This window comes from Gallus gallus, chromosome Z (genome assembly GCF_016699485.2).
Source record: "Gallus gallus isolate bGalGal1 chromosome Z, bGalGal1.mat.broiler.GRCg7b, whole genome shotgun sequence".
Taxonomy (NCBI): Eukaryota; Metazoa; Chordata; class Aves; order Galliformes; family Phasianidae; genus Gallus; species Gallus gallus.
In genome coordinates this window covers 65,827,059-65,851,588 of record NC_052572.1, presented here as the reverse complement: position 1 = coordinate 65,851,588, position 24,530 = coordinate 65,827,059, and the positions used below count along the sequence as shown (strand labels likewise).

General features: G+C 42.1%; 1 protein-coding gene across 2 annotated transcripts in view; it reads left to right on the top strand.

Moving 5' to 3' along the window:
• The window catches only part of PLPPR1 (phospholipid phosphatase related 1), a 127,419-nt gene extending 104,162 nt beyond the window's left edge, over positions 1-23,257 (top strand). For both annotated transcript variants that reach the window (XM_424888.8, XM_040656343.2), the window contains exons 4-8: positions 3,337-3,469; positions 12,319-12,569; positions 17,873-18,049; positions 19,633-19,764; positions 21,730-23,257. In XM_424888.8, the coding sequence (XP_424888.2) occupies positions 3,337-3,469; positions 12,319-12,569; positions 17,873-18,049; positions 19,633-19,764; positions 21,730-21,762 (726 nt within the window). In that variant the 3' untranslated portion in view covers positions 21,763-23,257. The remainder of the gene's footprint in view (positions 1-3,336; positions 3,470-12,318; positions 12,570-17,872; positions 18,050-19,632; positions 19,765-21,729) is intronic.
• The last annotated feature ends 1,273 nt before the right edge of the window (positions 23,258-24,530 follow it).

Below are 24,530 nucleotides of genomic sequence, written 5' to 3'. Positions count from 1 at the left end.
TCCACTGCACTGAGAATTCAAAAGGGGAAGATGTGGTATGTTCAAAGGTGTTGATCCACACACTGGAGGACTGTCTTTTCCAGGCTGTGGCTGTGTGAGTTCACATCCATTACAGACAAAAGGCTGTTGATGAGGAAAACGAGAGAGACCATTTGTCCGTCTCTTTGCTAAGCAGGAGCCAGGAAATAAGAAATGTGCAGCAGAGGCTTTTGAGAGCTGAATGTTGAGGAGAAAATGTTGTGTGACAGTGCCAGAGATGGGAGGCAGTAATGGGGTGGAGAAAATCGAATGAAGTTTTCTCAGTAGACAGGTTGAAATCAGCAGAGGAAAAATGACTGCTCTTGGAAAATATTTCGGATTTGTAAGGGGCCTTTGGGACATCAGTGCAGTACTTTTACCTAACGATAATACTGTGAGTAAAAGAGTCCAAGCATAAGCTCAGTGTAGTTCATGACGTTGAGAATAAAAGCATACTGTGTGACACTATCTTAGTTTCCCTATCGCACACCTCACCTCACGCTGCAGATCACCTGGGCTTTCATTTCCCATCCTCCAATGCAGCTTTCTTGCCATTTCTACCTGATAATTAAATGAGTGTGATACAGCAATTAATAAACCTTGCACTGTTTTCCAAAACTGAAATAAAAGTAGTAATTTGGGTGGGGTTTTTTTTGTTGTTTGTTTTTTGTTTTTTCCACCTATATATGTGAGCCTAAATTTATATTTCAGATATAGAACTGAATTGTACCTGTTTGTGTGCTGCTGATTCTGTTCTGGCAAATGCTGAGGTACTTCACAGTGTCAGTGGTTGATTCTGGGAGGCCAGCTGGACGGTGTCCACATGCAGCCAAGTTGCCCGTCAGGTTTTAAATCATGGAAATCAGTGAAGTGATTCATCCTCAGAAATGCCTGGATAAGAAAAAATTGTATTTCTGAGCCATGCATTCAATTCCACACGGGTAGGTTAGCTATCAGAACAAGTGCCCAGGCTCACCACAAGTTTTTAGAGCTCAGCAAGGCCCTGAATCACTTTCTAGAGCCCACATAACATGTACAAGGAAATAAAATCCTCAAATTCAGGCAGCAAAGGCAGAACCATGAGAATAGTCCAGCTATATCGAATTAGCTTGAGTCATCCCACAAATACAGTGCTATTAATATGTACCCAGAGACTATATTAAACTGAAAGGGGTGGTCAGTTAAAAAGTCTTATTTTGCTATGCTGCAGGAATTCTGGAATAGCTCTGCTTAATCAGTAGAGGGAAGTTGAACAGATTTATACCGTGGCAAAATTTACTTCTAAATGTAAGTGGAACTAATTTGTCTACACGAGGGTCATGAGGAGAGCGCAAGATAGCCATGTTCCTGGAAGCCAAGATGGAACTGAGCCTGGAAAACACTCAGTCAACTTCTGATAAGGAACCTTAAAATGATGTATTGTTAAAGAAGTATTATGAGTATGTTTTATACCTAACCCTCATTTGAAAAGTTTGGGATTTTTTAAGTCAGCTATCTCATGTCTTCACAGACTAGAATTTCCTCAGAGTGTGAATTCTCCCTCAGTGTGTATGTACTGCCCCAGGCAGAGAGGCAGAAAGGCAAAGCATTAACTCAAACTTCTCAGTATTATCATAATTCAGATAATAAATGACTTGAAACAGTGTCACTTTCAAACTGCTTTAGTGCAGATGGTCTGTTTCTTAATTCCCTGCCCCATAGTTAGGGAACTGAGCTTATTGAACTGCTTGCCAATTCTGTTAAGAGGAGATGCAGTGAAACGAGATAAAGGCAATATTTCAGTGTGGCTCCCATGCATTGACTCCTACCCCCCAGATGCCATTATTGATATACATTTTACAACTGCATCTCTCACCATCAGCAGTTAGAAATAAGAGGTTGAGCATACTTGGCTTGAATGTCAATAATTAGTAAGGATGTTCATCTGGCTTAATGAGGATAAATTTTTGCCCTTGAAACAGCATACCACCCCAGACAAGTGAGCTAGAATTTGTTCCTTGAGGTTTGTGCTAATTCTCTATCTATGTACATGTATGTGCACACACTTCAGTAATAGCTTTCTTTAAGCATTGTGGGTTCCTCTTGCGCGTCTTATAACAACTGTCTTTTTATTAATTCATTTGGGTGCTTTTTTTAAAAAAAGCTCATTTCTTCCACTTCAAGCTATTGGATCCTTTTTGTTTGTTAGTTTTTTTGTTTGTTTTTCCTAAGTGCTCTCATTACAAATTCAGTCTTTCTAAATTTCAGTTTCCCTTTCTGAAGCCTGCTGACAAAACATGATAGGTGAGGTTGGCAGAGGTGCTGGCTGTGAGTGGACCACCACTGCCTCTGAAGCCCGTGATCAAAATCAAGGCAAGAACAGTTAACGTGAAGATCAGTAGATCCCTGGAGATTTACATTTTGGTGTTTTGGTAAATTAAGCAGGACAGATAGTAAATAAAACAGATCAGAACTCATCCTGTGGCCTTCATACTGCCCTGTGTGTGCAATCTGTGGCTGAGTGGCTCAACTATGGTGTAAGGAGCAGTGACTGCATCCAGCCTTCCTCACAGGAATTGTCCCAGGCATGTTCAGCAGTACCATCACACCAAGCCAGGCTATGGAGGGAACCATGCAAGCAACGTAGTCTTGTGGGTAATTGCCTGTGCTGCCTTCAAATCCTGACAGTTTGTACTTGCTTAGTACTAATACAGTGTATGACCTCCAGAATGTTTGGTGACCTCAAGAGTTTTGCAACTTCTGACAAGTTTCCAGTGGAGGGATGTCCTCCATCTAAATCTCTTTTCAGCAGTGGCAAGAGCTCTGTTGCCTTTGTGGCAGACTCAGACAGATGTATTTCTAAGAAGGTGTAAAAGCTGTAAAGAATATTCAGCGTTGTGGGGGCTTGCTGGTAGAATTTTGGGGTGGAAGTCTGTGAAATCACCTTCCACTTTGCTACATGGATAGAAGCTTTCCATCTGTAAAGCCTGTCATGACTGTAAATTTTAAATGGTAATCCCAGGACGTGACGTTCTGTGTTAATAGTAGTAAAAATGAGCGCTTCTGTGATGCACAGTAATGATAAGGCTTTGCTTGTTCTCTGTATCCCAGAAATTAGTACAAGGCCTTGAATTTCATGTATCTTGCCACAGAACATGAGAATGGCAGACCCTTTTCTTGGCTGGGAGCTGGGTCATGGCAGTACATCTCAGCTGTGGAAGTGCAGTGTCCCAAAACACAACGGTGTGCAGTAGTTTCTGTGGGCTGGAACCAGACACTCATATTTCAGTATTTGCTTATGCCACTTTTAACCTTCTGTTTCTTTCCCTTTCCTGACAGATCTTTATTGGTGAGATATCCATGTATTTCATAAAGTCAACCAGAGAAACCCTAATTATCCAAGAGAAAACTATTTTGACTGGAGAGTGCTGTTACCTGAACCCACTGCTTCGAAGAATCATACGTTTTATAGGTAAGCATCTTTAGCACCTCAAATTTACTTCCTGTTTGCACCAAAATAGAACAAAAGATCCTAACCATCTACAGCACGAAGTTAATTAAGCTGTGAAACCTTTGCAGGTAAATTCCCCTTTAGAGGAATTGTCCCCCTCGGGATTTGCAAGGTAATGTTTGAAGTGTGCCATATCATGCTGCCTGGGCCTGGTTTATATCCTGTTCTGCTGAGCTTAATGCTTCTTCTAGACCCTTGAAGAAAGGTTATGCCAATCAAATCCTTATATGAATAATTTGATCATTGCTATTCTGTGTACGATAGCCATTTTACTTACAAATCAGTTCTCAGCAGCCCATCTCTTTGGCTTCTTTTTTTCTAGCTCTAATTTTAACTTCTATAGTTCTGGCACATAATGTTCAGCTGAATGCAGCGTAAAAAAGGCCAGAGCCACATAAAAATAGCATTCATATTTTTATTCTGTGTGGGTTTTTTTTAGATAGTTTATTGTGTTAACTGTTGAGAAAACAGTGAAGCAAGTCTATCAATAAAATGTGGAGTTTACTTTCTATTGTACTTAAAAACCACTATGCCCTTTTCACAAGATCAGTGTAAAAACACCTCAGATCCCGCTCTGAGGTGCCCACCCTATAGGTCCTTTGGGGGCAGGAAGAGGAATGGGGTTGTAGCTTTATTATTTCTGCCCTGGCACTGACAGTGAACCTAACTGTTCCCTCCAGGTTTCCAAATTCCAAACTGAATTGATGGTTAAAAGCTGAGTTTTAAAAGTAGCGGCTGAACAAACAGTTGAAAATAGCTGAATCGCTTCTTCTTCCCTGCCATTACTGGTGTGACCATGGTGAAGGGCACATGGTTTTCACAGGGCATAGCCCTGCCTGCAGGTTTTCATAATCAGCAAGTAGTTGCCACGAAGGATGAAGAGCCATGGTTTTCTTTCTCCCTCTCCTCTCTGTGCCTCCTGCTCTACGCACAGAGGTTAGGAAGCGAAATGCTTTTTTACCTTCTCGCACACTGTGGTGTATGGAGACAAACCACCTGAGGTTCGTTGCCCAAGCCTGTCCTGTGTGCTGCTCGTCAGCACAAAAGACATCAGAAGTGAAATACCCTTGAACTTCAGATAACCTCTAGGATATATTGATGGATAGTAAACTGCCATTAAGAGAAAAGCAGGGTACTGGAATCCACTGGGCCACTCAGGGCTGTTTGGCCATTGCAGCACATTCAGCATGTTTTGTAGAGTCCTAATCAAACATTCTCGCCTGCGGGGTCAGTACTAAAAGAGGTTAAACTGTGGAGGCTAAGCACTCGCTCTGTATATTTTCTTGTAATTGCACTTTTCTGCCCTGCTTTCACTTAAGCTAGCTTTATTCCTAGGCATTTCCTCTACTGTTTTGGTAAGAGGAGGAGGGGATGATGATGATACAGTGGACCCTTAGAGAGGAGCAGGATACGGACCTGCTAAAGAAATCAATCTTAGCTTTGCATCTTTGTTTGTCCTCCAGAGAAAAGGTTGACTTAATTAGAAATAGTTTCAAATGCTAGTCTCATTTTAAACTACACTGATTGTATGTCTTTGTCAGAAACCTCCCAGCCTTTGCAGGGAAGTGAGAAAAGTAGTTTGTTGAAAATCAGGTGAAATAAGTTATGAAACAACTAAAAATAACTGCTTTTCCTGTACTGAAATTCCAAATGTGTTTGGGAATCATGAAAGGGACTGGCCAGCTGCTGCCCATGCTGGAGCATCAGGGAAGTTAGCTTCACATAGCTACTCACTCCAGAAAGAGGTTTACCTGGATGACAATTCTATGATTCTATGGAGGCTTGACTATGGAGAGACAAACAAGTTACTCCTACATGGATTTCCTCACATCAGTCTTTTCTTGCTAAATGTGAGGTCCACAATAGCAGAAATATATAATAGGCTTTCTCCCAACATATCCTAGCAAGTGGTCTGGCTTGTTATAAGGAACTTTTCTGCCAGTGTAGTCTTGACACAGATTTATTTGAGTATTAAAATCTGATCATTCTTCTTGGCATGGATATGGGAGCAAGAGACATCAGTGAGTACCTCCAAAAAGTCGTAATTGAGCTCTGTTGAATACTGCTTAATCTTGTAAGTCATTATACTTGTTATTATTAAACAGGATGAGAAATACCACTCATTGTGTCTGGGTGCTCACGTTTAAGGAAAATGAACACTAGTTCCAGAATGGTGAATTTTGAGAGCTGCTGTTCACAAATTTTAAAAAGATGAAGATATTTTTAGTCTGTCCCTGACTCCATGGCTAAGGATGCAAGGAAAAAAAGGATTTTTAAGAATAAGAGACTAAATTTGTTTTCCATGTGACAAGAGTTTCAGGCTATCTTTAGTGATACGAAAGGTAGACACTCAAACCACATAACACTGCGGGATCTGTTGCATGTAATTGCTAGACTTCAGCTTATTCTCCTCTTGCTTTTACTTTGCATATGCATAATAAGGCACTTTCTTTGTACTCTGGTAGTCTTACAAAGAATGAAGCAAAACCAAAATCCCACTGCTCCCCTGGGATGTTCACAGTCCCTCATGATTCTCTTCATTCATGTTCATACCTTGCCTGCTATGCTTCCTACTTATTCTCTCTTCTTTCCCCAGGCCCTCACCAGCTGTCTGTCCTAGAGTGCTCTCTTCATGCGTTTCATGGGGACTTTGACAGTTCAGCTTTATCTTAAATTCCCCCTTGGTTCTTTGTCCACAGAAAAGCGGACAAAAATTTCTTCTTTCTCCCTGGCCCAAACATGAGTTCTGTGTGTTTCACTTTCTTCTTTTCTTTTTTTTTTTTTTTCACTTGAAAAAATGCCTCTCAACTTCTTTCAGCATATATCAAGTCCTTTATTGCATCCCAGATGGGTGAAAACTGCTGCGTTCCTGTATTTAGAAAATCAATTCCTTTATCAGTGAAAGAAAGCTGTTTTAGCTTGGAAACCTCAGCCTTTGATATATGTTGCAATTTGTTCCATCTTCCTCTTTATCTTTTATATTTCTTCTGCAGACATTTATTTTGGAGATTTTCACGTCAAACAAGGGCTGTGCAGTTGCTTTGGAGTCGCTTTTTCTGTCTAAAATATTGGTGCAGCACTGCTATCCTTTACTCACATCTTTCCCCCCCATCCCCTCCTCAGCCCTCACAAGAGTTTTTTAAGAACTACAGATACCAAAATGCACAGTTTTTATCCCAGTCCTTTGAGAAATCAGGGAGGAAGAGTGATGGTTCCTTGGGCCTCAGCCTCTTCTCCCCATCACACAGTATTTTATTCTCTTCTTGTGGTGATTTCCCAATCAGTACCCTTGTTAATATCTTGCCCCATCCTTCATTCTCTTCCATGCTATACTTCATCATTTGTGTTACAAACAGAGGTATAAATTATTTTAATGTTCCTTAGTGGATGGAGTCTTAGTCGAGGATTTAGTATGTTCAAATACAGCCACAATAGCACCCCCAGGACCGTGATTCAGACCTCACTGACTCAGTCTGGCAGGGTGACCAGAGTGTGTATTTTGCTGCAATTCAATGTCGGTATATTAGGCTTCTAATCCATGTGATTAAGTTGTAGACCTGCAAAGCTCTGATAACATGCAAGTAGTCTCTCTCTAGATATTTAGAAATGCAACTTGCTTCATGAATTTGTTACCAGTGGCTTTTACTCTGGAGCTGCATAATTTGCAGTTAACAAATGGCACAGATCAGCTTCTGCTGACAGCTTAATTTAAAGCACGGGGCCACCTCACAGTAGGCAGCTAAATAATGAAATTAAGGCTTTATTTCGGCAAATTAAGGCTTTAGTTCGGCAAATAAAGGTTTACAAGATTTACACACACATTGAGTTTATTGTAATGGGATAGATAAACCCCAGAGCTCTGATGTCAATTCCCTGTGCAGCTGCGGGACATAGTTAGCCTGACCTTATCCTTCCTTCTGCTTCCACAGTGACACAGTGCACACACTGCCATTAACTGACTGCCTCACAGGAGGGCTCAGCCTGTTATTTGGGTGTGTGGCTTAAACTACCGTAGATCTCACTTCTTGTCACTGAAGAACCTCCACAGTGAGAATTGCGCCTCTACTTTGGGAACAACCCAAACTTTACTGCTCCCAGGCTTTAAGCTGACTGCTGTCTAGGTGAAAATTGATAGTCATAAACCAGCAAGCAGAAAGAAATCATCTGTGCACATGGAGAAGAGTCTTGAGGCTCCAGAGCACTTTTGCACTGAATTTCTTCTTGCATGTCCTTATGTCTTGAAAAAGCGGTATTTAGGAAGGACACTGAGGAAGGAAGCAGGTAGACACAGGAGGCAGTAGATGCCTGGGGCTTTGTAGAGTCTTCCCCAGGAGATAAAAACTGATCCTGGGATCTGATTATGATCTCTCAGAAGAAGCTTGCTGGTGAGCCTCTTGCTGATGCAGTGGCAGAAAGCGGTAGGTTTTCCTGCAGCCGCCGTCTCTCTAGTTGTAAAATGGCTAATAATACAGGTCTCCTATATACACACACATTAAAATATAATGATGAAGGGTGGTTTAGCAGAGTGTAGGTTGCAGAACTAAAAATCGTATAATCACAGAATGGTTGGGTTGGAAAGAGACCTTAAAGTCCATACAGTCCCAAGCCCTTGCTGTGGGCTGGTTTCTACCCACCAGCTCAGGCTGCCCAGGGCCTTATCCCATCTCAGGCCTGGAGCACCTGCAGGGATGGGGCACCCACAGCTTCTCTGAGCAGCCATGCCAGGGCCTCACTGCTTTCTGAGTGAATAATTTCGTCCTAATATGGCCTTGCTGAATGTCCTTAGGTTCTTACAGGTCTACATCTCAAAGCTGTCCAGGTTCCTTTGAATGCATCCTTTCCTTCTATCAACTGCTTCACTCAGCTTGGATGACTTAATTGGATTCACAGTACAATTAGAGGGAAAACTGCAGGGATTGGTTGAAGATCAGCATTTGTGTAGAACCAGAAGTTTTCCCAGGGACTCCCTCCACTGAAACTCTAATGCTCTTCAAAAACCATAGGAGTGGAAAGAAGGTGGTGGGAATGCAAGTATGCATGTGTAATATGAAAGGTTTTTTTTATCCAGGAAATTAAGAGTGGGACAAATTCAGACATTAGGCTGTACATTGGGAGAAGGAGCTGTTCCGCAGTAAGTGTGCTTTGTAGGAGACATCACAGTATGTTACCCAACAGCATAGCTTCTGATGTCCCGTGGGCTATTGAATGCATTGTTTCTTATGTCACTTTATCTAATGGTTTTGTGTTGTTTTTTTCTATTAGAGCATTTTGCCTCCTCATTCCCACTTCCACCCATTGGCTTCTCACTTCTTTCTTCCCAATGTCTTTTCAGAAGCTTTTGTACAACTCCTTTGGTTGGTTGGTTGGTTGGTTGGTTGGTTTCTGTGTGTGTGTGTTTTGTTTCAAATTAGTGGCGTTTAAAGTATCTGTTGTAGTGAGAGTTTCCATGGAGTCAGCAAGCAGCTGCAGTCAGTGATGTCAGAGAGGGAGATACAGAGCAGAAGAGGGAGCTCAGGGAAGGGTTGCAGGGAGAAAACGAGTCAGCTAAGGTAACAGTGAAGGAAGAGAGCTAGATCCTTCTTCAGGGCACATGTTTCTGTTAGCCAAAGCAATAGACATAGCTGGAGGTGATGATGCTGACAGACACACAGGGAGTTTAGTTGGAGCTGCATGTCAGTGAGAGCCTTTCAGGTATGGATTTATGCTTGGAGAATTATTTGGCAGCAATTTATAGGGGGATGTAAATGAAGAAATTAAACCCGAAGCATTCAGAAATGAAGCTGATGAGGATTTAAATGCTTCCTCCAAGTAGTTTTAGTAGAGCTATAAGGATTTAAAGTTCATGTTGTCTGCCCTCAGCATTTTTGAGCAGATCTTTCACTACTTAAGGTCTCCTTCTGCAGCCAAACTATGTGATACACTTGGATGAGGGGAAGGAGTGGCTTTAAGAAACTTAAATAATCCTGTATGCATCCATTGTGTGAACAACCAACTATACAGACTGTGTTTTTACAGGTCTTGCTTGAATTGCCTTGTGCTGTGTACGTCCTTTTTCAGCATGTGTCAAGTTATGGGCTAAAGTCATTCCCAGGTTTTCTAGGTCAGAGTGAACACAGTGTGATAAAGCACTGCCCCTTAGCAGGGTGGTATCACCTCCATTAAACCTGACCGCCAAAGTATGCAAGGGGTACAAGTTCTCCTGTTCTCTCTGTGGCATTGTATTACTAACTTCAGCTGGATGACTGTAAAGAGCAAAGGGCTGATTAAACTTCCCATGAAGCCTTCCAGCAGTGGCTTGCCTGCCTCCAAAAACCTAGCAGCCACATCACCACATTCTCATGCCCTGGTCAGTTAACTTGGCTGCTGTAGGTCATTGAACAAATTGGCTGAACAGATGGATTCCTGATGTACAAAAACCACCAGGGGACTCCACCTCTACCAAAACTCACTGGTGTTACAGACTTCAAATCAATTAGCTCCATTGCACAGTCTCTGGGGAGCCAGTGAAGTGTAATCAGTCTGCAAGGGTTCCATTCCTGCTTGCTGGATTCAGTACTGCACATTGCTAAGACTTTCATAATGCACAGTTTGGCATTATGTTGCATGAGGGGAATTACAGAGATCAATATGCATCACAATGGAAAGCTTGACAAAGGCTTCGGCCATGGCTTGTTCTGCTTTTCTGCAGAGTACTGCAGCCCTCAGCAGCTGAGTCTGAGCCAGCGCTTTCAGCACTACTAATTATTGGGAAAATGCAGATACTGAAATTTCTCTTTTTCAGAGCAAAACGCTGCCTTTGTACCTGTGCACTGCACAGGTGTGAAACACCTCAGTTTTTGACTTGTACTAACTTTGCCATGGAGGCCATGGGTCAGACTGCAATATCTGTCTGGCTTTTATATTTCCTATAAGTATTATAAAGAGCTGGGTAATAATCCTCATTGCATTCCCTGTGATTTGCACAGCACATCAAAATGATACCATTTAAAGCAAGCTGTGCCTTTTTTTTTCTTTTTTTTTTTTTATTTAATTTGGCCAAAGAACAGTACATAAAGCAAGATCTTTCTGGCATGAATTCATGTTTTGCCAGCCAAAAAGCTATCTACAGGCCTTTTCATTTGAACTTGCTTATGTGCTGCTTAATGTAGGTGAGGAATTCCTGTCAGCGGTTGTAAAACCACGGGTTTACAGTATTTACAGAGGGATAAAGGAATTAAAGGAGCAGAGCCAGCACACTCCATTTCCCTGTCGGCCAGTCCTGCAGTCTGGGACCACTGACACCCCAGCAAGGGACTTGTGCTGCAGCACGGCTGTGTCAGCCACAGCACCGTGGTGAGTGAGCGGCCCCATGGAGCCCTGCTGAACTCTTGTGTCATTCATTGCTCTTTAGTTATGGGCTTCATTTCACGTTCCTGTCCATACAAATGCCCCATGAAGGTAGGCCTGTCGTGTTTCAAAGAATCTGACTGTCCCTTATGGCCCTGCTGATTTTTGTTACCTACAGGCAGGATTACGATACCTGCGGAACTATCCTTGATTCTCCTTAATTTGATATAAAGTGTTCTCAGTCGTGTTACATTCCTAATGCCCTTTTGTTTTTGTTTATCAGACTGCACCAGCACTTTATTCCTTTTTTAGGTCAGTACAGATAAGCAATGCAGTTGCTGCGACCACTGCAGCTCTCCTAAGATAAGCTGTTTTCCGTGGAGCACCCATTCTTGGGTGTTCTTAAATACAATCTCACGTTCAAATGACTTTTGTCTACTAAGCTGCAGGAGGGAGGAGGCAAAAGTATATGACCCTCAGCATTCCTAGACCAAAAACTAAATAGTTATTTTGTTTGTTTGTTTTGATGTGATACTGCAATCTACCTCAGTGATGGGTGGGGAGAAAGGTGAGCTGTCCTTTGGAACGTCCTTTGTTAGTCCTTTGGAACGTTTGGGTTTGGCATTACTGGAAACCTGCTGCTCTGTTCCCTTGGTATGTAGTGAGCTCCTACAAGCAAAGATCCCTCTAGATGTTCATAGCAGCTGTATTAGATGCTGAGAACACTCACAGGGAGTCAATGGAGGATGCGACAACTGCAATTTCAAGCAGGGGATGCTCCACAAACATGCAAATGCTCCTGGGTTCAAGTACACACTTTCTGCTTTAGCATATGAGGGTATATGCTCCTGCTGACATAAACAGAGCTGGGCCTGTGTGGAAATTTCTTCTGCACCAAAACATTAAGAATTTATCCTAAGAGACCTGGCAAATATTCCTGGATCAGAACCTTTAATCAGAATACAGAATAATCACAATTGAAAAGACAGATGATATTATAAGATAACGGCAGTATTGTGTCTTAGTGCAATGCTACTCCTTCAGACTTTTATTTTATAGTTCAGAGCCACTTATTACCATTTTTGGCCCAGATCTGGCAAAAAAAATCATAAATATTCTTAAAAACCTGTGATTGACATTCAGGCTGTGAAACTTTGCAGCATACATGCATAGTTTTCAGTGAAACCTATAACTTAGATTTTGGTTCAGAGCTTGAATTACAGAAGTACTTATTCTCATACATACCACGTTCAGCCTTTTTCCCATTCCTCCTGGAGATACTGAGTTAAGCACCTGCCATAGTTTAAGCACCCACCCTTCTGTGTCATACATTTGATACAGGGCTCTGCTGGAGTCAGCAGGGGCTTTTTCCAGGTAATGACAGCAGTGTGTGCTCCTTTACCTCCCGTTATATTTCTTCCTTCAGGTACCAGGACTATCTTAAACTTATTTGAATAATAACTGCTTTTAACCTTTCCTCACAGGAGTGTTTGCATTTGGACTTTTTGCCACTGACATATTTGTAAATGCTGGCCAGGTTGTGACTGGGAACTTGGCTCCATACTTCCTGACTGTGTGTAAACCCAACTACACTGGAAACGACTGTCGCACCCACCACCAGTTCATCAACAATGGCAACATCTGCACTGGGGATGTGGAGGTGATTGAAAAGGCGAGGAGATCCTTTCCATCCAAACATGCTGCTTTAAGCATCTACTCAGCTTTATATGCCACGGTGAGTAGCGGGGATGATTGCTGACTCGTAGGAGAGGTTTCTGTCTGTACATCCAGATGGAGTCACGCAGTGTATTTTTGAAGGAAAGGAGGGTTGTTTCAGGACTGGCTTTCCTCTTTATCCATAGGAGAAAATCCCCTTCTCTTTCTCTGTTTTACTACTACTAATAAAAGCAAATCAAGTTCTCATTGCTTCTGCAGCACAATGTAGTGTAGAGGCATGAGCTTCTAACCTCATTTTTTGCTGCTGATCTTCTCAGAGGCCTTTGAATAAGCATTTAATCTCTTCTTTTCTCTGCCCATGTCTCATCAACACTAAAACAGGTATTAACTTAATCAGGAATTTCTTCCCCCAGTAGCCAGATCCGGATGAGTGGCAGAGTCTCTCTATAGGTCACCAGAATTTAAGAAAAATCTTGATGGGTTATTTACTGAATATTTTGCCCTTATCTTGGTAGCAGACAATAAAACACCACAGTATTGCTATGTAAAGAGGAGACCACCCACTGCTGTTTCATTTACCATCTGTTTCCATTGGATTTTGTGTAAATAATGACTGATATACAAACTGTTTACTCCTTTGATCAGGAATTTTTGGGAAGTGTTTGCAAAGCTTATAATGTTTTGCGTGCGGTACTTCTGAGCAATGCAAACCATGTGTGAAATATAGTTCCCAACAGACTTGGCAGTGTGGGAGAAACTGTTTTCATTATGACTGTGGACATGGTGGTGATGGGCTGATGGTTGGACGAGATGATCTCAGTGGTCTTTTCCAACCTCAGTGATTCTGTGATTCTATGCTGAGAGTTAAGATGGCTGCTTCGGGATCAAGTTGGGTAGGACTTCCAGATCTTTGGTCCCTAGGAAGGCACATCTTCTGCAAACAGCTGATTTCTACAGCTGAAGGAGAGTAGTACTTTTCCTTCCTGAGTTTAAGTCTCCTGCAGTTCAGTGTTTCTCAGCCCTAGGCTGTGAAGCACCTGGGGTGCTTTCTCCTTGGCTCTAGTGGGAAGCAAATAGCATGCAGAGGGATGATTGCCTTCAGCGCTTGTGGGACAGGTGTGTAAATAAGAGAGGCCTGCATCTGATGCTTAAGGTCTAACGCATAACTCTTTCTGAGCCACAAGTTTTCAGTGTGAAGTGCAATTTTAGCCCATACTGCAGTGCAGTATGAGTGCCTGAGAACACCCTCCAGCACTAAAGGTGCTGTTGCATCACTGATTCTCAAGAATCCTTGAGAGACGTCTCTGTACTGATTTGTTCATTACTTTACTAGTGACAGTGCTCCCACTGTAGTTGGTTTGGCTTTGTGTTGTTCTTTTCTATAATGTGGGTTTTATATTTAATCAAATAGCCTTTTTTTTCTTGTCACCTGCCAAGTAAGCTGAGAACCCAAAGCATGACTCCTTTAATTCCTTCAGGCACAGATGAAATTTGTATGCCTAAAGCAGGGGAAGTTTAAAAACAACAACAACAAAAAAACAAACGGCAGCACTGGCTTTCCATGCTTACATCAAAACTTGAATTATATCTAATGCAATTTTATTAATCTCCATAGTAAGCCCTCCCAGGTAGGGCTGAATCAATGCATAGTGCAAGCTGCTGTACAATTAGAAACATGTGCTTCTAAGTACGTTACTCAAGAGTAGATGACATGTTCGAAATATTCCTTAATTTTTGAGCATTTCTGACCAAAAAAAAAAAAAAAAAAAAGGAAGAAAATAAAATGGCATGTTGCATGTAGGTATCCTGGTTAGGTACTCTGAGAAAGGTCACAGGAGAGTCAACGACAAGGGCATCCAACAAGTGGTGATATTCAACCTGAACACGTAAAATTAAAGTATTTCACTGCATTTAAACGATCTCTTAATGTAGACTCTTGCTGATTCTCCTGTTTGCTTTTTCTGGAGTGAGAGCAACGAGAACACTTGTACAATCACAGGACGGTCTCTGTGGCCAAAGGCTTTAACTGGGCACTCTCGTCAACATTTTGGTAGTATTTTTAGGATTCTTAAGCTAGGCGCTGGCCTAGCAGTATCCACAAATAACTTCTTCTGTCACTTCCGTCTGGCTAGAAGACTCCACCTCATGATGGTTATCGCAACCTAGTGTCTGTTGTTTACACCTGGGTTGCTTTTTGGCTAGTCTAGAGTGATGCAATACACCTAGACAGTAAACTTTCAGTGTATGGGACATTCTCAATACCTACAGCAAATCCCGTCAGTGACCCAGGTCACTGTGACCCCACTGTCAATTTCTTCCATTAATACACGTACACCTGCCAGATTAATTGTTGAAATTCAAGGCTCTGTCACTTCAGGAAGCTGCACTGAACATCCAGGAGGTTGCATCACATTCTGTAACACAGATTGTTGTCAGTGGCTCTTAGTGTAGAAATCTCCATGGTAAAGATTATCTATAAAGCTTGCAGGACACCAGTTTTTCCAAAACTGGGCTGAAATTGTAGTCTTTCCGGGAAAAATAAATCTCCCTCACTTCTACATCAAGACTGGACAGACTTCCTCCACTCTGCCTTCCTCAGCACAGATGTACCATATGTTATAAATATATGAGTGTACCTTTACATATGTGTATAAATATAGGCATATATATGTGTCTGTCTATTTTAAACTTGCAAATGAAAAAACTTTCTTGGCTGTCTCTGCTTTCGTCTGTCTGAAAATAGATGGGAGAGGAGTTACATGCGGGATGAATGCTACTATCACACATTGCATGTTGCTAAATACATCACTTGAGAGTGCTGATAAATGCACTAAGGAAGCTGAATGGACTATTTATACAGATAAAACATATGTTGATTATTTTTGTATATCATTTTTTTCTCCTCTTCTCACATCTTTTTATATTCACTTCCCCCCCTTCTCCCGCCCTCATACACACACACATCAAACAATTGGTTTCCACATGCAGTGTTTTGTAAACAAATGTACCTCATAAATAGTAGTCCAGGAAATTTACCACATATCCTATAGAGTGTAGGAAATCAAATTTAAGCAATTTTCACTGAGATTTTGGGCTCTTACACAAGGCTTTGAAAAACTGAAAGGGCAAATTGTGAGAATCTTCAAAAAATGTCTTTGCACTAGGGACTTATGCAATAAAGATAAAGCCACACTGATTGCATGTTTTTACCAAATGAAGAATCTCATCCAGTAATTTCTAAGCTCATTTGAATATCTGTGGGTGAACTGGAGCACAGACTTAGGAAAAACAGCCCGTCTTGTTTAAAACTCTCCTTGTGATAGAGAATCTATCACTTCCCTTGGCAATCTGTTTTCATGGTTAATTATCCTCATTGCTAAAAATGTTCTCTTTACTACAAGTTTATGTTTTCCTGCCAAGATGTGTGAATCTTTGAGTACTTTAGGTGACATCCCATCTGTAGTAAAGAGAACTCTCACATGAGTGAGGGAGTCCTGCATGACATCCTGGTTATCAAATTGGAGAACAGTGGATTTGATGGATGGACTACTCGCTGGATAAGGAATTGGTTGGATGGTCACACTTAGGTACTTGCGTTCAATGGCTCGGTGTTCAAGTGGAGACCAGTAAAGAGTGGCATTCCTCAGGGATAAGTGCTGGGACCAGTGCTATTTAACATCCTTGTAGGCAACTCAGGCAGTGGAATGAAGTGCACCCTCAGTGAAATTGCAGATGACACCAAGCTGAGTGGTGCGGTTGACATGTTAGAGAAGAGATGTCATCCAGAGGGACCTGGACAGGCTTGAGAGGGGTCCCATGCCAACCTCATGAAGTTCAAGAAGGCCAAGTGCTAGCTTCTGCACCTGGGTCGGGGCAGTCCCAAGCACAAGTACAGGCTGGGAGGGGAATGGCTTGAGAGCAGCCCTGAGGAGAAGGATTTGGGGGTGTCAGTTGATGAAAGACTTGACGTGAGCTGGCAATGCACATTTGCAGCCCAGAAGGCCAACTATGTCTTGGGATGCAGCAAGAGAAGTGTGACCAGCAGGTCGAGGGAGGTAATTCTGCCCCTCTACTCTGCTCTTGTAAGACCCCACCTGCAGTACTGCATCCAGTTCTGGGGCCACAACACAAGAAGGTCATGGAGCTGTTGGAGTGGATCCAGAGGAAGGGCACAAAGATGATCAGAGGGCTGGAGCAGCTCCCCTACAGAGACTGGCTGAGAGAGCTGGGGCTCTTAAACCTGAAGAAGAGAAGGTTCCAGGGATACCTTATAGCGGCCTTCCTGTAACTGGAGGGGGTCTACAGGAGAGCTGGGGAGGGATCTTTTATAAAGGCATGTAGTGACAGAACAAGGGGCTTTGAGCAACCTGTACTAGCGGGAGGTGTCCCTGCATGTAACAGGGGAATTGGAACTAGATGATCTTAAAGGTCCATTCCAACCCAAACAGTTCTATGATTCTACTATGAGTAAGCTAAACATCATTTCATCTCTAGCCTTAAGAAAATAAGTGTGTGTGAATTGCTCTCTCTTGCTGGAGATTGCAGCTGTCACAGCAGGGCTGCATTCTTGCTTTAAGGAGGTAATTATTTTCCTTTGGATGTTGTAAATTGCAGCAGTGCTTTGGTGGGGAATTAGAAAGCAATCTTTGAATTGCTCATTTGAATTGGCCTCTGCGGGAAGAAACGCACGGGGTGAAAGGATGGGCAATAATTATTCACACAGTGGCTCCTCACTTAAATAATATTTTTTCCCTATTGTTTCCAGAGAAAAGCCCTAACGTGAGTTTCAGTGCTGGTCAGGCGCAGCTCGAGCTACCAGCAAAACTGGGGCAAGACTGCCACCTAGTGCTCAGGTGGTAGCTGTCAGTTCAAGGTGTGTGCATTCCCATGTCGGATTGGAGAAACAAAGGAAGCAAGAACCTTCAGAGTAACTTAGTCCCATCTCAGTTCTATTACATAATGTCCCAATTAACAAATTGAATTCACCTTTATACGACGCGTTTAACAGAAGACTTCAGTTCCTCAGGCAGAGATCTCGCAAATTCAGCTGTTAAAAGTTCAGTACTGCATTTGCTTGGCAGCTGACAGAGTAATTTTGTCCAGGTACGAGCAAATATACCCACCTGGCTAGTTGCTCTGCCCCTTTACATACCAGGAGGTCATTGCTGCATGCCATCCCTACATCTAAAGGTAGTGTAGTGTAATGGTTTTAAGGCTAACTTGTTTAACACCAGCAGAGAGGGGAAGCCAGCACCAGGGGATTTTGTCATGTCTCTGCTGAATTATGATATGACTGGAAGGAAAAGAGACATTAGTTTCTTGCCAAATCCCTTTTCATTTTTGGTTTGTCCTTTCTTTCAGATGTACATCACAAGCACAATTAAAACAAAGAGCAGCAGGCTAGCCAAACCTGTGCTGTGCCTGGGTACCCTATGTGCTGCGTTCCTCACTGGGCTGAATCGAGTTTCTGAGTATCGAAACCATTGTTCAGATGTGATCGCAGGCTTCATCCTGGGAAGTGCAGTCGCCTTGTTTCTGGTAAGCCTGTCAATTCTTCCCCATTGCTTTTAAAAATGCGTGTTTGAAACAAACATAACATTGCTTCTCTCCTGTGGTCTCTTGGAGCTAATTAAGCCAGTTGTTAGGAACTAATTCTTAGCCCCTTGTAATGAATGTGTCACCAGAGAAATTTCTAATATGAAATCAAATTGATATTAATTAATAAGGCTAATATGATTACATTTGTGTATTCGTGTGTATTTCAAGATTATTTTATTTTAATTACTGACCATGCTCCCACATGACCTTCCTGGAACAATGTTTTGAAAATGGTGTAGATTTCAGTCAATGTCCAAAGGGAGGCAGGATGCTTGACACTTGTTCCCTCACATACTGCAAAACCGCTGGCGGCCTTCTACAGGCAGAAATGTAGGGTACAGCGTGTTGTCTGGGGTTCTGAGCGGTAGTCTTCATTCCCCTCTTTGGTTCTGACCACAGAAGAAGTGCAATAGAGAAGGAAGGTCATGACAAACTCCCTTGGAGACAGAACTACTTAACTAGTGAACATGGCGATGATTGAACAGTTGAACTAGATGATCTTAGTGGTCTTTTCCAACCCTGATGATTCTATAATTTGATTGATTCATCAGGATAATCACATGTATTAAACATGCCATCAATAGCCTTCCCTCAGAATCTTGGAACAGTGTCTTCCTCTAGATGTGGAATATTACCTACTCCACTGTTGACTGTGTGGGGTGCTTTGCTTGGTGAGGGATCTCTTGCTGAGGTACTCAAGTACTTGAGTACCACACAGTACTCAAGGTGATTCCCACTGTTACAAAAAAGAAAATGTTCCTAATTCCATTTAAAAACTATACATATATATTCAAAACCATCCACTGTGTAGCTACACACATTTTCTTTATATACTCTACGATCACCATTCACCCAGGCTGCAGCCTACTCCTTACTCAGGTCTAAAGAGCTGCAAAGAAGAAGAGCCAGCAAGGAACTGACTGTAGGATTTGCTCTGATAGCAGATGTGTGAGCTCCTGCATGCCTTCTTTCCATTCTCTTCCTAAACCCTATGCAGATATGTGTAAGGTGTGGCCTTACTGGTATTATCATGCACAAGGGAAGGCCCTGTAGGATGAACATTGCAGGAGTTGTGCTGGAACTATGCAGGCGTGGTGCTAAATGAACTTGGTGTCATCCAGATGTGAGGCAGATCTAGTGACTGAATGAGCTGTTTTCACTGTTTGGAACTGGCAGTCAGAATCTCAAGGGATTATTTGGCTGAGACAGGGCAGCAACAGCCTAGTCCTAGATTCTGTGCTGACAAAGCAGACATGATGGGAGTCTGCTATAAAACATAAGAAAGCTGAGAATGATTCAGCCAAGAGGATGAACCCTTTTATTAAGATAGCCCAGAAGGCCAACTGTGACAGTGCACTGCAGCCCAAGGCTGAGACAGACAATGCCTCTACCCAAAAACCCAACGTGAAGTTATGTGCAAAAACTTGCAGTTGGGAGACCCGGGTGGGAATGGCCGTGAGTTACTCCTCTGGACAGCACATGTTGACCTCATTATGTTTATCTGCATTTTCCACATTACACAGGGGATATGTGTTGTCCATAACTTTAAAGGCACCCATGGAGCTCCTTCTAAACCGAAGCCTGAAGACCCACGAGGAATGCCACTGATGGCTTTTCCAAGAGTGGAAAGTCCTCTGGAGACACTGAGTGCACAGGTACTGTAAATCCTCTCACCCATACCATCACAAAACACGTTATATAATGCAGACTAAAAACTGGAGCTGGTTCCATTCCTAATGTTAAGCCCATTGAACAGTGTGAATATGCATCAGGGGAGATTTTTTTAAAGGCGTTTATCCTTTAAGCCACCAAATTCTGTAGACCTTCTGCTCCTCTTGCACATCCAGAACTTAATCAGTAGGATTTCACATGCCTTTTGTGCAATAACAAAGTTTTACTTAGAAGAACAGTAAACTGAGAGAAAAGCGAATGTAAGTCTGTGCAATCACACTTAAGAATGCTTTTGGGATGTCCTAAAGATTTACTCTAAGATTTACAATCCTGAGGATAACCAACACTGTCCAAACAGTGTCCAAACTTATTACTGCTCAGTATCTTCTAAATAAATAAATATTACATTGTTTTTTATCTGCTCTCTCAGCCATCAAAGAAGAAGCTAATAGCTTTCTCTCAAGTTCGCAAAAAAAAGCTAGTGTGATTATCATCACTGATGATGGTGCTGTTAAACTGTTAACTTTGGATAGCTTGTGTTGTTGGCATAAATGAAACTTAGCCAAAACAAACAAGCAAATGCCACCTGCCAAGAATTTCTTGGAACAAGGAGGAGTTGTAGTTCATCAGTTGTCTGAAATGCCCTTGCGGAGTTTGTCCTTTAAATTGTACTTCCTGTATTAGCTGGCCTGTCACTGCTGTTTGCTTGGTTCGTGGCAAGGATAGTACTACCTTTTGTCAAACCCTTTGGCAAATTAATTGAAAATAATAATTTAAAGAAAATGGAAAAGATACTTCTAACATCTGGAAATATTTTGCTTAATTGAATAGTCAGTTGTGATTGACTTCCAGCAAAAGTCTGCTGGAAGACTTTCAATTGATTGTGCACCAAGTTTTCTCTTGGTGGACTTGCAGTCCAGAAACAAAACCCTTCTATACTGCTCTCTGTATGACAGAAGAGCTGAAGAGGTGAAAGCATTCACAGATTATGAAAGATTTTGTCTAGTCATCTATGTATAGCTTCTGGACTGAGAGGTGCAGGCAGGGACTGAGCCTTTGCTGACGATGTGCACTCTAATCAAGAAGATAATTTTGTCTGATTCAGGGTATCAGTTTCTAAATGACCAAACACCTACCAGACAGAGGTTAAAAAAAAAGAAAAGAAAAGAAAAAGAAAAATATTTTCCTACTTTGAAGCTATTAAGAAGCTATAGTAATTAATTCCTGGAGTGGCTGCTTGCTGGTGTTCTGTCTGACGTAGGGGATGTCCTTCTCTGTGGAGGTTTCTGTGTCTGTCCCCACTCATGTTTTGCCTTGCATGCACACAAAACCTGCAGATGCAGTGTGATTTGAGGACAACCCAGCACTGCTACCAAAGTCCTGGACGCTGGCTTCCAAGAATCAGCACTGTCTGATTTCACACAAAGAGGACTTTTGTGCCTGCCTGTGTTTTGCCATACTTACCCTCCACATATGGCTTTAAGCTCTGTAAGGTGCCTAGCATTGAGCTGTAGGATCTGCATACATACACTGTGTGAAGCCAAACATGTGAAGCGACATCACTCTTACAGGCTCCTTGTGACTGAGGATAGGCACAGGAGGTGGCATTAGCTGTAAGGAGTGCTTTGAACCTGCACTGATGTATGCCTCTGGGCAGAATCCAGTCCAGTGTGAAAATTCCCAGTGAAAAAGTGGCACCTTGTTTTGCAGACCGGCTGGTGAGTGTTCACAGCCCAGGAGCAGGGCTCAGTTCAGGCTGCCCTGTCACGAGCTCAGAACAGACAGCAGTAACATGTGCAGTCATTTCTTCCTCTGAAGCGCTGTGTTAGCTGGGTGACAGATGTCACATCTCTGCATTCAGTGAAGGGCTTTCTCATTCATTCCACACAATATATGTAAGTGACAACGTATGTACCAGTGCTCACGTGCCTGCGTTTTCATCTTTGCAGAATCACTCTGCCTCTATGACTGAAGTGACCTGAGATGGAAGATTGGCAGCAGAAGCTATTTTTTATTACCCTTCAGTACAATACTTCAAGACACACAGTTACTAAGTGTCAGACTGTGATGATCAGTATTATGTTATGTCTAGTTAGAGGCTAATGTTTTGTACATTTTTTTGTATGAGGAAGTGATGTAGCTTGCCCTGATTTTTTGTCAGCTTTAATATTATTATGCCAGAATTTAAAATCAAAAAAGAAAAAGAAAAAAAAAAAAAAAACCCGAAACCTTTTCTTGTTTAAAGTGTGCACTGAGGAACTACATCTATGGAATTGTTGGTGTTGTTATGTGATATTTGTACACGGATTTTTTTCATTTTTGAACTAATGTATCTTGAGAGAAAAAATTCACTTTTACCTTTTCTTACCATAACAAAGTGCTTCAACCAGCGGGTCAGATTCTGATCTTGGTAAGCTCTGAAGTAATTACGTATATTTAATTCAGATGAAAATAATGGTGATCAGAAATCTAACCCAAACCAACAAGTAGTAAACATCCAGCCTTGATTCAGTGAGCTACTTAAGCAAGCCTTAGCATCACAGACTTCAGCTCGCCGTGCAGCTTCCAGACTGCTTGGCAGACCTGATGTATCCTTAAGCATCTGACTGAATCAGAGCCTGGTTGTTCTGGTGTGAGTGATTGTGCTAGTTATTGAAGAATAACTAAAATGGCATACCCAGTCTGCAATATAGACAGACTGGACATGAAAATTTATAGTAGTAGCTGATAGCATGTGAGCTGACTATATCATGTCCCTAGATCTCTGTTCCTCCCCGAGGCCCAGCCAAAGCTCCCAGTGGAACCTGGCTTCAGGAACTGACTATGGGGATATACAGCCATCACTGTGGAGCGGAGGCTGTGCTGTAAGTGTGTCATAACTTCATCATAGATTTATGAGGTAACTAGTAACACTGATACAAGGGAAAAGTGATGCCACATCTTCTCTGAAGTGGCGTTACTGAGCATTCAGATTGGCCTCACCACGGAGCCAGTTGTGCCCTGACTGTTTTCACTGAGGGGCTTTGGTGAGTTTTAAAAATAAATAAATAAATAAAAATTCAGAAATACCTAAACTGACACAGTCTGTAGTAGCAGTCTGCATTTTTGTAAATACTGCCATGCAGAATTTGTATCTGTACGGCTCATTTCAAAATTCAGCAACACTCTTTAAGGAATAAAGAGATAACTGGGGGGTGGGAAGGCAGGGAGAGAACAAAAAGAATGCATATACCTTGGTTAGAGCTGGGGCAAAGGCTTCATTACATGACTTCTCACTGTTTCTAGGCTTTTCCTGCATCTCATTCTTCTAGCATGGTGATAACTGCTGTGTGTCTCCTTTAAAGAATGGAGCCTCTGTCTGTACTTTTACTGGAATGTTTACCTCACATTTCCATTTTGGTTCTTGGCTTTTTTTGTATATTTTTTTCCAAAACAGATTAAAAAAAATAAAAATAAAATAAAAGTTAAAAAAAAAAACAACTACGGTTTCTGTCTCTTCTGTATGTTATTGCACAAAGAAAACATGGGATGTTTGTTTGTGTCTTGTCACACAGTAATTTCTCCATGTAGGTATTTTCTTGTGACTCTTCTGATGTCTGGTGTCTGGGTCAGTCTTAGGAATGTAAGGATCATACTTGGGCCATACAGAACCGTGAGGAATCACCAGCAGTGTTCTGGGGCCCTCACTACAACTTTGATCCAAATTCCCTGAAACTGGGGGAAAACTGCTGAATAAACTTGGCTGGTTCTGCTGCCTTAGGAAGATAATGGCATTAGGGAAGATGATAATCAACAAAGAATACTCCATTTGATGTGCCCAGTCAGCAGCCCCTCATCATGCTCCAAGGGGCTAGCAGGGGAAATGAATGCTAAAAGAAACCCAGTTACATTCTCTATCTTGTTTTCTGCAGATGTGGTCCATGGGGTTTTTTTGGTTTGTTGTTGTTGTTGTTGTTCAGAGTCACAACTTTCCCAGTGTGCCATTTACAGCAAGTTTAGGCAGCTTTTGTACAGGGAACTAACAGTGGCTTCTGCAGTCCTTTGTAAAGATGTATTGCCTAATATAAACACATTGCAACACTGTGCTTTTCATCAGTACTGCATCACCTTAAGGTGGATGTACAGTTTTTGGGAGTACACAAAGTTTCATGCAATTCAGTTATGAACCTGGCCTATGTAACGCAACTGGCAGCAGTACCTGAGCTGCCTGCTAGGGCCAAGTGACTGCAGGATGGCTGCGGCCTCTCTCTATCCCCTGCCAGTACCCCAGGTGTACACAGGACTCTTCTTGTTCCTCCTGGCTCCTTCTAGTTATGTGAAACAGAAGCTAACATTGAGTAATAGCTACTACAGGGGCCAGCAGAACTTAGAAATACAAAAACTAGGTCACAAAAGAATGCCAGAAGCTACCTTGATGGCTGCTGAGAGTTCACTGTTACTGAGCAAATAGGTTTCAGAGCTTTACCTGGCATTTGCTATGTTCATGTGCTAATTTTTAGTAGAACAAGTGGAGTTCTATTTTAAGATGGTGTCTGCGATGGGTTTTAGAAGCATTTCTGACACAATTTTGATTCTCAGAAAGGCGGGAGGAGGGGACAGCAAAGATGCTGGCCTACCTTCCCCGAGAATTAGTTGGTCTAGCTTTGGTGGCTGATCTGAACAGCATCACAAAACACAGCAACACACACTCATGTAATCCCATTACACAGTTCAGAACCAAAGACAAGATGCTTATGAGCAGCATCACTTC